A 14,010-nucleotide genomic window follows, 5' to 3' on the forward strand; every position below is an offset into this window, starting at 1 on the left:
AAATATATTAATGTACATTCCCAATAACTGTATGTGAGAGTATCTTCCTTGCCAACATTAGGTATTACAGGTTTTTTTAAAAAATTTCTACTGTGGCAAATAAGGAATATGATTTTACTGCTATTTTAATTTGCATTTCTTTGACTATTAGAAACCAAACAATTTTCTCTGTGTCTGTTAACCAGTTGCAATTCCACATCGGCAACTTGTTTATTCTTAGAATACAGGGTTTTCCCTGTTTTGCTGCACTTATTTTTTTCACATTAAAATATGTATACACACATATACGAGGGTCATCTAGCAAGTATCCGGCTACATAATATGAAAGTAGAGGCACAGCTGGCTGGATACTTTCTGGATCACCCTCATATACTAATCCCCTAGCTAATCTATTTTTGCAAACATCTTTCTGGATCTATGATTTTTTTTTTTTTTTTTTTTGCAGTTTTGGGCCAGGGCAGGGGCCACATTTGAACCCGGCACCTCTGGTATATGGGGCCAGAGCCCTACTCCTTTGAGCCATAGGCACTGCCCTGGGATTCATCTTTTAATATGGGTCTTCTTTACACATATTAAATAGTCAAAATTAAGAATCTTTTCCTTTGTAATTAATTCCTTGAATGCTTATTGTATAAAAACCAAAGATTCGAAGATGATTTACATCAGACAGTGGAGGCACTAAGGAGGAAATTGGTGGTTCTACAATAAGAGGATTGATGGGGAGCAGCGCCTGTGGCTCAAATAAGATGCTGGCCCCATATGCCGGAGGTGGCGGGTTCAAACCCAGCGCTGGCCAAAAATTGCAAAAAAAAATAAAAGATTGATGGGGTAGTAAATTTGCACAAAGAAAAAAAAAACACTTTTTGTAGGAAACACAGTGGACTATTTAACCACCTTCCATACCCATTTAAACCATTTTACTATCTTATGTAACATCTGTAAGTATGTCAAGAAGGGAGAAGGCGGCAAGGATAAAGATCGAAAGATTAAATGAAGATGGGATCTTTAAGTGGTGGTGCTGGCTTTCACTTTGAAAATATTTGCTAAGCCAAGTGACCTTGGGAATAGGTTTCCCCATCTCAAAGACCATGCAGAAAAGGAGAGAAACCCAGAATGGGCATAAGGTGGTGAGTCTAACAGAAGAGGTGGTGAGACTAACAGAAGATTCTCCCCGAGTAAAGATGGAACCTTAGTTAGAGAACTAAACCTTCAATATACAAGTCCCAGAAATACCTCTACCATCTTCCCCCTCAAGAAAGCAAGAAAAGCCAACGATCTTAAACTTCAGTACCAAGATGGTGACAAACAGCACTACTCACAAATTTGTACCCACAGCCTGCCATTGTATCACATGAATTTGCAGCCTACACTCACATTATATGGGTTTTCTAAAGCTTTAAAGGACAGTTTTTAGAAAACTAAAATAGTACCTGTCAAAAACAACACAACTTCTCAAATCTCTACAGAATTTCTACAAATTCTTTTTTAAAAAGTAGCTCACAGTTTAAAAAAAAAACAGACAAAAGAAAAAACCATAAACATACAATTAAGTCAGAAGAACTAAAAGAAACAACAGATACAGAAAAAGACCTAAAAATACTTCACACTAAGAAATACTGTATTTAACATGTTTTTAAAAAAATAAAATATGAAAAAGAAAAAACTGATGAAACAAATTTTTAAGCATTCTAAAAATCAAAAATACGACAACATTAAATGCTTTTAGTGGATATTTCTAACGACAAATTAGAGCCAAAAAGAGAATTAGGGAACTGGAAATTAGTTCTAATGAAACTACCTCAATGCTGCACTAAGAGACAAAGAAAAGGAAAACAAGAAAAAAGAGATTAAAAGACACAGAAGAGAGTAAAAATGTCTACATTCGATTAAAATTACAAAAAGAGAAAAGAGAGGGAAGTCACAGAGGTAGGAGCTGAAAAAGAGAATGAAGAGCTTTTCCAAGGGCCAGGCTAGGTGACTCACACCTGGCACTCTGGAAAGCCAAGACAGACAGATGGACTGAGCTCACAGGTTAGAGACAGCCTAAGCTAGGACAAGACACTGTCTCTTTTAAAAACAAACAAAAAAAAAAAAGGATAGTCAGGCACTGTGGCAGGCACCTGTATCCCAGCTACATGAGAAGCTGAGGCAAGAGAATCACTTGCACCCAAAAGTCTGAGGTTGCTGTGAGCTATGATGCCACAGCACACTACCAGGGGCAACAAAGTGAGATTCTGTCTCAATCCATGAGAAAACAACTCACAGAATTTAAACATAATGAATCCCAAACGGGATTTTAAAAAAGAAAACCCATACTTAAGTCAACATTACTAGAAAACTACAGAGCATCATCACCAAAAAAAATTATCTTACCTTAAAAGCTACCAGAAAAAGTTTCTTATGAAGTAAAAACATACACTTACCATACACATTACCAAGCATTGTCGCTCTAGGTATTTACCCAAAAGAAATGAACAAATATTTTCACAAAAAAAAAAACATTGGCACACAAGTGTCAGTGTCAACTTTATTCACAAAAGAGTCCAAAAAGGTCTAAAACTGCAGACATTCTAGTATCAACAACTGAAGAGACAAAGAATCTATGGTATATTCACACAAGGAAATACATATGAATAATACAGAAAGAACTCTTGTTATATTCAATAACATGGATAAATTTCAAAAATATATGCTCAGGAAAAGAAGGGTTTGGTAAAAATTTAAAATCAAAATAAAAGAGGAAATAAAGAAATAATATAACCACAGTCCATCTGATAAATATCATTATGCTACCACAGATGTAGGAGAAGTAGTTCATATGGTGCCATGTAGGAAACCATCAAGGTCAGCCTATTCTGGGAGATGAACTATGATTAGAAAACAGGGAATCTAAACACAGACATGAAAGAACAACTTATCACAATCTAAGACAAAGAAAACTTGGCTGTTAGAAAGAATGAGAATCAAAATCCTGGCCTTGACAACCATTATAAAATTACTCTTCTCTAGTCCCACATCAAAATTATAATTTATAATCACATTACAGTTGTCCCCTTTAGCAAAGATTTTGATTTCCACAGTTTCAGTTACTGGGGGTTAACAACAGTCCAAAATGTTAAATGAAAAAGTCCAGAGAAAGTTTTAAACTATGCACCATTCTCAATAGTATAATGAAACCACAAATCATAACATGCCCATCTTGCCCAGAACATGAATCCTTCCTTTGTCCAGTGTATCTACACTGTCTGCGCTACTTACCCATTAGTCACTTAGTAGCCATCTCAATTATCACATTAAAAAAAAACACAAAATATATATGGCTCAGTTTCAGGCATCCACTGAGGGTCTTGGAATGTATCTCTTGTGATTTCTTCACAAAATAATCAATTCCCTCCCCAAACCCTTTTCACAATATTTTTCTGCCTTGATCTAGCAGTGTGTGGTGTCTCTGGGCATTTTATTTCAGATGGCTGTCAGTGGGCACTCATAAGCTACAAGAGCATCTGTGTAGCTGCTGTAGTTGAATGGAAGAACATCAGCCTCTACCTTCTCCCAAATGCCTCTTTCTGCCTTCTTTTTCTTTCTCTTTTCTTCTTCTTCTTCTTTTTTTTTTTAATAAATATTTTCTTCTTCATTCCTGCCCTGCTTCTACTTCCCCTGACTTCACAGTACCTCAAATCTAGGAGTCCCAAGACAGCAGGGCGGAGGCAGGGAGGGGTTGGGAAAGTGAGGCTGCTGCACTTTCTACTGCATCCAGCACTCCTAAGTTTCCAAGACAAACCTACATAACTGAGTAATTAGTTAAAAGGGGGAAATCTAAGTATTAGCTGGCAAAAAATTTCTCTTTTTATTTCTCACCTATTACTCCATATTAAAGTCTTTTTGTTTCAGAGAATTAAGTACATGGAATTTGGAAAGCAAAAGGGTTTGCAGCAAGCACTAAACAAACTTTAGAGATTACCTAGTTCAAACTCTTTATTTTACACTTTAAGATCCACAGCAATTTCAAAGACTTACCCAAGAAGCCACCAAAAGTCAACAACAGAATAAGAAACCAGTTCTACTAATAGACAACAATTCGGCCAACTTTACTGTGTAATTTAATCCAGGCTGACTAACTAGTCAGTAAATAAATGAGAGTAAAAAATGTTAGTAAGTCATTCTTCTTATATATTAATTTAGATTTAGAGACTTTAAATTGTGTTCCTCCTTCTTTCTCCCTCCTTCTCCCACCACATTCACATAGTGAAATATGAGGAGAAAGTGTGTGTGTGTGTATGTTTTGCAAAAGGGTCTCTCTCTGTCACCTGGACTAGAGTACAATGGAATGGCATCATCACAGCTCACAGCAACCTCAAACTCCTAGGCTGGACCAATCCTTCTGCCTCAGCCTCCCACGTAACTGGGACTAAAGGTGTAAGCACCACACCTGGCTAATTATTCCTCTTTTTAGTAGAGACGAAGTCTCATTCTTGGGACTACATGTTTAATTCAGTACTCTTTTAGCTCTCACCCCCCCTAACCTGAATGCAACACTGTGACAAGATTCCAAAATGTCATTTTAAAGAATACAAGAAGAAGAGAAAAAACTATGTTAATTAAAAGTGATGGAAAGGTATAACAAAAAAAGTAAAGTTAAGTTAGTCATCTCCCTTATTTTACTGAGGTTATAACCAGCTGCAGCTCAGAATATTGGCATAATTATCCAGTGTCACTCACAGAAAGCAGGATTAGCTTCATTTTAGAGAAACAAAAAGCAAATGAAAGGGGATTATAAACCTAAGGGAGAAAAAAAATAACTTTCTATTAAAATCACTTAAGATGCTGAATTTTCTATATTTATACCTGAAAATCATCAACAAGCTCAGGGAAAAGGTGTTCATAGATTTTTAGTTCTTCTATTGATCGTCCTGGTTCTTGCTGGGGTTTCAGTTTGTTAATATCTGTTTCAATATCATCATTCTGAAATTTTAGAAACAGCATGTTAGCAGTTAAAACAAAACAAATAATTATAGAATGTATTGTAGACTTAAAATGTTCCAAGTTATTAATTATATATAATTGGAGATGGGCTCCTTATGGTAGAAAAAAAATCTGTGTCAAGATCAAGACTAAGTATGTTCTCGGATTCTCCCGAAGTTGCCATCGTTTTGTTCATATTAAAGGACAGTAAAACTTAAGAAAACTAAATTGAAAAACCTATGCATATGTATGATAATGTGACCATCAAAAGAGCTAACATTTACCGAGCACTGAAAATATATGAAGCACTGTGCTAAGCATTTAATATATATTAGCTAAGGTAATTTGCATAAGAACACTATGTACTGTGAAGTACACAGTATCATTACTCCCATTTAAATGAAGAGGAAAATGAGATACAGAGAAGTTAAACAGCTTACTCAAAATTATACATCTTGTAAATAGAGAAGCCAGGATGCAAAAGTCATCAGATCCCAGGGCATCCACTGTTAGCCAGTATGATGCACTGCCTCCATACAGATTAATGATTATCACATACTTTTATATTGCATAGTAAATGAAGTTCCTTTAAAAAGCTCAGTGCCACCATTAACTCTGGAGGTTTTTTGTTTGTTTGTTTTTTGGAGGGGATGGAGCGGAAGGAAGGAGTGAAACAATAGCCAGAAATGATTTCCACACCCCTTTGGGAAAGAAGAGGGTGAATTTAAAGGAAAAGTATGTCCTTCCAGAAACAAGATATGTGTCTGGGGTCAATTTGGTCTACATGCTCTTTATAGAAGAGCTAACAGTGCACCCCACGATAGGAGGGCTAGTGCCAGTTTACCAACTAATGAAGCTATCCTCTGGGATCCTCAATAGCCCTGTCCTTACACAAATACAAATTCATCATTATCTTCATTGATAGGTAAACATACATTAAGACCACATAATTAATTTTCAACCATAATTATCCTTTGTATTTAACTTACTGTCACAGTAAACTATTTTTTACCCTTACAAATTTATTCTACTCTACTTCAGTCCTTAAAATGACTTATATACACATATCTGACTATATTTATACATATTAACTAGTAGTTTAAAAGTAAAAACATACCACATATTTATTTCTTCATGCTCAAGAATGCAACTATTATTTATTAACCAATATAAAAAGATTGTCTTCATTTCCATAAGAGACCGATTTTATCTAAATAGTATCATGTCAATTACCAAATCATTATTTCATAATTATTACTATATGAATATGTAATTTCATCTTAAGGCATATATGAGCCAATAATGTAATAATTTTCTTAATTAACATCAAATAATAAAGGCTCCAAAATGAAATACAGTAGAAGCTTTGGAAGTTGACCACCTAAGGGACTGTAACAATATACAGACATGGTCAACAGACGTAGGTGATCAACATAAGAAACTAGGTCTCCTGTACAAATAGGTGCATGTGGCACATGACCAGTCTCTGAAAGGAAGTGGTCAACTCTGGAGGTTCTACTGCAATTTACAAAGGTATTCTTTTCACTAAACACATTAGTTCAATATTCAGTATTATTTTGTAAACTATAGCTTTACATAGTAGCTACTGAAAAAAATACCTGTGAAAACAAGAATAATGAGGGAAGAAAACTTTAACAGCTCAATAGCAGGGAATCTAAAGATAAGTGAAAAGCTACCTACAAGCTCATCAGGGGAAAAAAAAAAAAAAAACTACTACCACTCCTTAAAGTTCTTCTAAAAGTCCCCTGAAATTAAGGAAGGAACAAAGAATGCAGTGAAGCTTATATAAGGTCAAGCTGTGACTATCTGGAGCTGAACCTTCCAAAAGCTCTAGGTTTCTCTATGCGCTCTAGATTCTGGGGCACAAAAAAAAAAAAAAAAAAAGTGGAATCACTATGGTGAGGAACAAACAGTCTACATGACTATAATCACAACAGAAGGCAAATAATGTTATACCTGCTACAGTGTAGCAGGTCACCTGAAGCAGCACAGTATTCATGAGATTTAGATTAAAAAAAGAAAAATTAAGGAAAATGTGGATGTAACAACCAATGAGGTAAAAGACGTCAGTGGTTAAAAAAAAAAGATAATACAACTCAGTAGTCTCAAAAGCTAGTAGTAATTCCATAGCTCTTAAAGAAAATACTTTAGTATAATATAGTAAAAAAGTGAGTGGACATTCCACTCCACCTCTTTCAGAACCCTAGTGCCACGGCACTCTTTTAAGTTACACAGAACATCCCTGTGCCTCTACTTTCTATGGACTTCTACTACTTACAACTCAAGATGATTAAGGATTTATGGTTTCTATGTATACACAGAAAGAGCTTGGATACACAGTTAAGTGTTCAATAAATACAATGTATTTTTTATTATTATTATAACTGCTGTGTAAGGCAGGAAAAATGTGAGCAATCACTGAAATCCCAACGAATAATGCAAGCCAACAACTACATTTTTCAAAAATGTCCATGTAAGACAAATCTTGGAAATGTTCCAGATTAAAGGAGACTAAAGAGACAAGGTAACTAAATGCAATACCTGATGGCAGGTTACAGATATAACATAACCCAGATTGGCTAAACTGAAAATTTTGCCAAAGTTTGCATTGGTAATCACATTTGGTAGTTATGAAAATGTTTTATATAAATGCTATTAAGACAGAAATCTTCCAGTATCTTAAATCCCACCCCCAAAGAGAGCAAAATCCTCAGTATATTCCAATTTTAATGTAGCATTGCAAGACAAAAAAGACCCAAACAGGCAACAGCCAAATTAATCTTCTCTCTCAAAAGAAAAAAAGAAAGAAAGAAAGAAAGACAGACAGCAATAAGCTAAACAGCTGACAAATGAAAATCATTTTTCTAGAGATGCCAAAGTGGCCCTCTCTACTACTACACACAAAGCAAAATATAGAATTTCTAGGCTCCCAGAATTGTAATGGAAATCTGAAAAGCCACCTGCCTCTTTTACCTAACATCTCATGTAAAATGATAATTTATATTTTCTCAAATAAACACTTTTCTCCAATTATGGATCCAATTAACTAAAACACTTGTTTTCACTAAACGCATCAGTTATATACTATATTCCTACTTTTTTTATCCCCCCCCCCAAATTGTGACAACGGGTAATGCATTTTGGAATATGTTGCCACAAATACAGTCTCAGATCACTTTCCTTAGATTCCTTAGACTCCCTTAGATTTCAAATGTAAGTCCGAAAGGTTAGGTAAAATCTTTCTGGTCAGAGAGAGTAAAAATAAATTACTTTAAGGCCCTTTTTCAGACCAGTAGATTTAAAGCAACATTATGTGCCCTTTTAATTACATAGCTGTCCATGGTTAAAAAAAAAAAAAGAGAGAGAGAAATGTGGGCAAAACAAATTAATTTACCATTATATATACTTACTGATCCAATCATTACTTTACAACTGTACACTCACAAAGCTGGCTAAGGACATTTATACTAACCTTAAAATTTTGCTCTAAGTCATCTTCATTCTCGGTTTCATTTTCAGCTTCTAAATCAATATCATCGTTGTCATCACTCTCATCTACTACGTCATCCACTATGACACAAAATGTGCTATAAGTAGGTCAGAGGTAAGCATTCTACAACATGCACATCCAAAGGCAGAATGTTATATACATAGTACACATAAAGTATATCGTATACATAAAGAATTTCAATTACCAAAGAAAAAGAAAACAAGAGTTCTCATTAAAAATGTCTCTGAGGCTAGCTGTTCAAAAACCTATGAGATAATATATGAAAGGGCTTTAAAATTTGGAAAGCACCATAGAAATAAATGAGATTTTTACCACTATTCTTGCTTTTAAAAAAAATAATAATGCCTTATGTTGCAACAGATTTAATCAGTCTGTTTCCTACTTAAGATAAATTTCAATCATTTGCTTCATCCCTTTATAATTCAATTCCCATTTATTTGTTTCGGAAATCATGTGCCATATACTATGCTGTGTGCTGGGAATTTTTTTTTTTTAAGATGTGTAAGTACAGTCCCTGCCCTCCGGGAGTTCACAGAGTCAAGAACAGAAAGGAGTAAATAAGCAATTTTACTCCAGAAGATAAACACTAATGAAAGCATAAACTTCAAAGTCCTACGGGAAGGCCGAGTATGCCACAGCTAACTGCAAGCTGCTTGGGGCAACAGGGTTGATACCTGATCACTTCTAAAATAAGACATTTAGAAGATATCTTTGGAAAATAACGAAAAGTTAAGTATGACTAGGATGCACAATACGCTTAGGGAAGTATTGAAGGCAAAATAAGATGAGAAAATAAAATATATGATACAGGAAGCCAAATATTTCAGACTTTTAACCTACAAAAGATAAGCACTGAGAATTTTCAAGAAGGAATGGCTTGATTCAACTGGCATTTTCAAAAGATCGCTCTGGCAGTTCTGAGAGGAGAAGATTATAGGTAGACAGAGACCAGAAATATGAAAAAAAACCCAGTAACTTCCTGGACAAATACAGTAATAATAGAAGAAAAAAGATGCAATAAAGACAAACTCAGAGAGTAGAATGTAAAAGGACACGAGACCATGGATGTGGGGAAGCCAAAGAAGAAAAGCAGAAGACTACTTTGAGGCTTCTGAGTGAAGGAACAAACGCTTTTCAGCAAAATATAAACAATTTTAAAGGTATTTTTCCAAACTCTTTTAACTTCCATTTCCAACGTGACTTATAGAAAAGATTATTAACTGACACCGCCCTAGTATCTGTTCTTCTCTCCTTCTTAGGAAGTTGAACCCCTGAGTTTTAGCTACAGGGTTATCAGCCTCCCTTGCTGCAGACAGAGCCACATAGATGACCAAATTTTGGCCAATGGCATAGGAAGCAAAATGATGAATCCAAGTCCCCAGTCATGTCCTTTAAAAACAAAACTGACCTCTCCTCCATCTTCTTTCATTCCCCTTTTTCCAGTGTACACAAGAAACCATCAGAGAAGAGATGAAGAACAAAATAAAGAGAATCTGTTTCCTCTGATGACCTAATGGAACGGAGTCTGCAATCCAGGACCACCTGTCTGTCTTCTAGAAAGATAAGTGAAGGGAAAAAACTACCTTGTGGCAGAATAGCAAAGGAGGTCTGGAGACAGAGTACCTGGATTCAAATCCCGGCTCCCACACTTCCTAGCTATTTGACCTTGACCAAGCTTTGTGTTTTAGGTTTTTTAATCTATAAAATGGTGATACCTACTCACAGTACTCTTGTGAGCATCAAAGGAGTTAATATATGTATTCATATATTACATATACATTGCCAGGCAATGACTACGTATTATGAAAATGTTTACCACTACTCTGTTTGACTGTGCTTCTGGGTCTCATTATAACAGCAGATTTAGTTTATCCTAACTAATGCAGATACTAAGCTGCCTCGAATTCTTCTTAGACGTCGACAGCAAAAAATAAGTATTCAGAATATACTGTAGATGATAACCTACCTATGCCCTCACAGCAATTAATCATGGATAAATGGGGGGGAAACTGACATTTAGAAAAAGAAAAGGAACAAAAAAGAACTCTTAGGAAAAAGAAAGAATTGAATTCAGAAAAGCCTATTGCAAACAAAAGACTGCTTGGACAGGAAGAGCAGAAAATGCAGTTTAGAGTGAGAAAGAAAATGTTTTTAATTTTTAGTCAGATCTTTCTGATATTTTCCTTTTTATCAGGGGTTCTCAACCTTCCTAATGCCACGACCCTTTGATACAGTTCCTCATGTTGTGGTGACCCCCAACCATATTTTCGTTGCTACTTCATAACTATAATTTTGCCACTGTTATGAATCGTAATGTAAATATCTGATATGCAGGATGTATTTCATTGTTACAAAGGGGTCGTGACCCACAGGTTGACAACCGCTGCTTTATAGGATATTTTCCTTGGGGTTTATACTCCAAATGTGAAATGCCATAGAGTTTAGAGTATTTCAGACTTTCTTTTCTATTCCAAAGATCTATTCGTATATCATCACCAATTAGTAACAATATTATTATAGCTTAATCATACAATTAAAACCAGGGAATATGAACCAAATTATTATTAGTTATCAAAATGTCCTTGACTCATTTATAGTAAAAATAGATATAACAAGAAATAAGTAATAAATACAGGAAAGCAGTTAGATAAATTATTGGTACATTTATATTGCATAACCATAAGAAGAAATGAGTCAGCACTTTCTGTAAGGATTTGGAAAGTATATTCTAAATGGTTTATTTTGTTGTTGCTATTATTCCTATAAATATGATCTATTTCCCCTTTATGTTTCCTAACTGGTTTTTGTTGATATGTATATATACACACATAGGAAAACTACTGAATGTTATTCACTTTTTTTATAATGAGTATTTTATTGAACTTTTTCCTCTAAGCCATGTTTCCTTATAATTAGTTTTCTATGTACACAGTAATCTCCTCCACAGATTCAGGTTTATTTATCTCACTTTTAATAGTTAAAACAGGTTGTATGCTTCTAATTTAGCTAGTTTTCAAAATGATATTAAATAATAATGGTTAGAGAGGCATCTCTAATATTTTTGATGTTGGCTATTAATTTTAATTAGATAATATCTCATTCAGAGATATTACTCAAGAAATATTCCCTGATTTCTTTCTTTTTTTTTTTTTTTAGAGAGAGTTTCACTTTGTCACCCTTGGTAGAGTGCTGTGGTGTCACAACTCACAGCAACCTCCAGCTCTTGGGCTTAGGTGATTCTCTTGCCTCAGCCTCCTGAGTAGCTGGGACTACAGGCACCCGCCACAACGCCCGGCTATTTTTTGTTGCAGTTTGGCCAAACAGGGCTGGATTTGAACCCACCACGCTCAGTACATGGGGCCAGCACCCTACTCTAAGAGCCACAGGCACTGCCCAAGAAATATTCCCAATTGCCCTAAGAAATGTTATCTAGAAATGATAAGATTTTTATGAAATGTCTTCATGGCATTTATTAAGATAGATGATCATTTAGTTTGCTTAGTTTGACCTATACTTTCTTAAAAATAACCCTTACTTGGTGAAGGTGGCCTATTCAAAAAAATACTGCTCAACTCAATATGCTAGTATTTTAGAATTTTATTTATTTATTTTATGAGTGACATTGATATGTAGGTTTTCTTCAGATTATTCTTACCAGGTTTTGTTTTTGGCATCATGCTAGCTTCTAAACTTTCCTTTTAGTTCTATGCTCTAGAAAATAAAGCATAGGAAAATTTCTTGAACAATGAGAGAACTAATCTATGAAATAAACAGCATTTGGTGTCTTCATTGAAGAAACTTGATTCAATTTCAGGTACTGTAAATTTCAGTTATTTATATTTCCCTAAAATGTTGTCCATTTTAATCATAAATTGACCCTGGAACAACACAAGTTTGAACTGCACAGGTCAACTTCTACGTAGATTTTTCTTCTGCCTCGGACGCTCTGAGAGAGCAAGACCAACCCCTCCCCTTCCTCCTCATTAGCCTTCTCAGTGAGATGATAAGGATAAAGATCTTTATGATGATTCACTTGCACTTAGCAAATAATAAACATATTTTCTCTTCCTTATAATTTTCTTTTCCTAACTTACTTTGTTGGGAGACAATAGCATATAATACAAATTAATAGAAAATACATGCTAATTACTTATTGGTAAGACTTCCCATCATCAGTAAGCTATTAATAATTAAGGTTTGGAAGACTTAAGGGTATATGCAGATTTTCAAGTGCATGGAGAGTTGACATCCCTAATCTCCATATTGGTCAAGGATCACCTGCATATTAAAATGTATTGGAAGGGTTTATCTTTAGCATTCACTTAAATTGCTTTAACCTCCTCCATTTTTTCATTTGCCAATAATTTAGAAGTATAGAAAATTATCCCCTAACACTACTTTTTACCAATTTCTCCTTTTATTCAAATGATTATAGTTTTACCTTCATTTGCCTTATTATGTGGCACATGTGTTATCAAGCTTGTATAAAATAATCTTTGGTGTGCTATTTTAAACATCTTTTGTATTTTGGTTTTTTTGAAACAAAGTCTCATTTTGTTGCCCTCAGTAGAGCACCATGGCATCAGAGCTCACAGCAACCTCAAACTCTTGAGCTCAAGCGATTCTCTGCCTCAGCCTCCCAAGTAGCTGAGACTACAGGCACCCACCACAATGCCTGGCTATTTTTTTAGAGACAAGGTCTCACTCTTGCTCAGGCTGGTGTCAAATCTGTGAGCACAAGCAATCTGTCCATCTCGGCCTCCCAGAGTGCTAGGATTACAGGCGTGAGCCACCGCACCTGGCCCCTCTTTTTGTTCTTTATTTATATTTTGTATAATAGTAATACTGTCTTCCTTTCCTCTTTTGGGACTAGAATAACAGATACACGTATTTCCCCACATGTTTACTTTCAAGTTTTCCATTCTGCTGTTTTAAGAGTCTTCAGTATGTATCAGCTAGTTATATTTTGGTTTTTTTATCCAATCTGAGAATCTCTTTCTTTTAATAGGAGTATTTTATCCACTTAGATTTTTTATTACTAAAACTGATTTGTTTGTCTTTGCTTGGTATTTAGCCCTTTCGGGGTTTTGAGAACCTTTGAAATCATCTTGCTTTTGCACAGCAGTGATGTACCCTTTCAAAAATTTTTGCCAAAAGAAAAAAAAGCATACATAATCTCACAACGAATTTCAAAGCATTCATAGTCTCTGAAGGAATCCATGTATCCCTATGGTTCTATGAACACCAGTCTAATGATCTATGTTCTAGATTTTATTTTTACATTTGAAAATACATAGTATTTAGACCACAATTTCTATAATTTTCACTTTAGAAATGTAAGAACAGTATAGCATTAGGAAATCTATCAATATAAATTTTAGCTTATTTATATTAAAGACCCAGTTTATGGTAACTATGTATTATGTATAATTTGCCAAGAATTCAGTTTCAGCATAACAATACAGCAATTATTTAGTGTTATACAGTTAACAAGTAGTAATGTTTAATACAAAATA

The 14,010-nt window shown here is 34.8% G+C and overlaps 1 protein-coding gene across 1 annotated transcript in view; it reads right to left on the reverse strand.

The window, feature by feature from the left end:
- Positions 1 to 14,010, reverse strand: part of AGTPBP1 (ATP/GTP binding protein 1) — a 185,611-nt gene that overhangs the window by 87,359 nt on the left and 84,242 nt on the right. The window contains exons 12-13 of the mRNA XM_012812988.2: positions 8,456 to 8,553; positions 4,846 to 4,962 (exon numbers count right to left, since the gene is read on the reverse strand). Coding sequence (XP_012668442.1) covers positions 4,846 to 4,962; positions 8,456 to 8,553 — 215 coding nt within the window. The remainder of the gene's footprint in view (positions 1 to 4,845; positions 4,963 to 8,455; positions 8,554 to 14,010) is intronic.

The sequence above is a fragment of the Otolemur garnettii genome, unplaced genomic scaffold (assembly GCF_000181295.1).
Source record: "Otolemur garnettii isolate 467f Iridium unplaced genomic scaffold, OtoGar3 scaffold00006, whole genome shotgun sequence".
Taxonomy (NCBI): domain Eukaryota; kingdom Metazoa; phylum Chordata; class Mammalia; order Primates; family Galagidae; genus Otolemur; species Otolemur garnettii.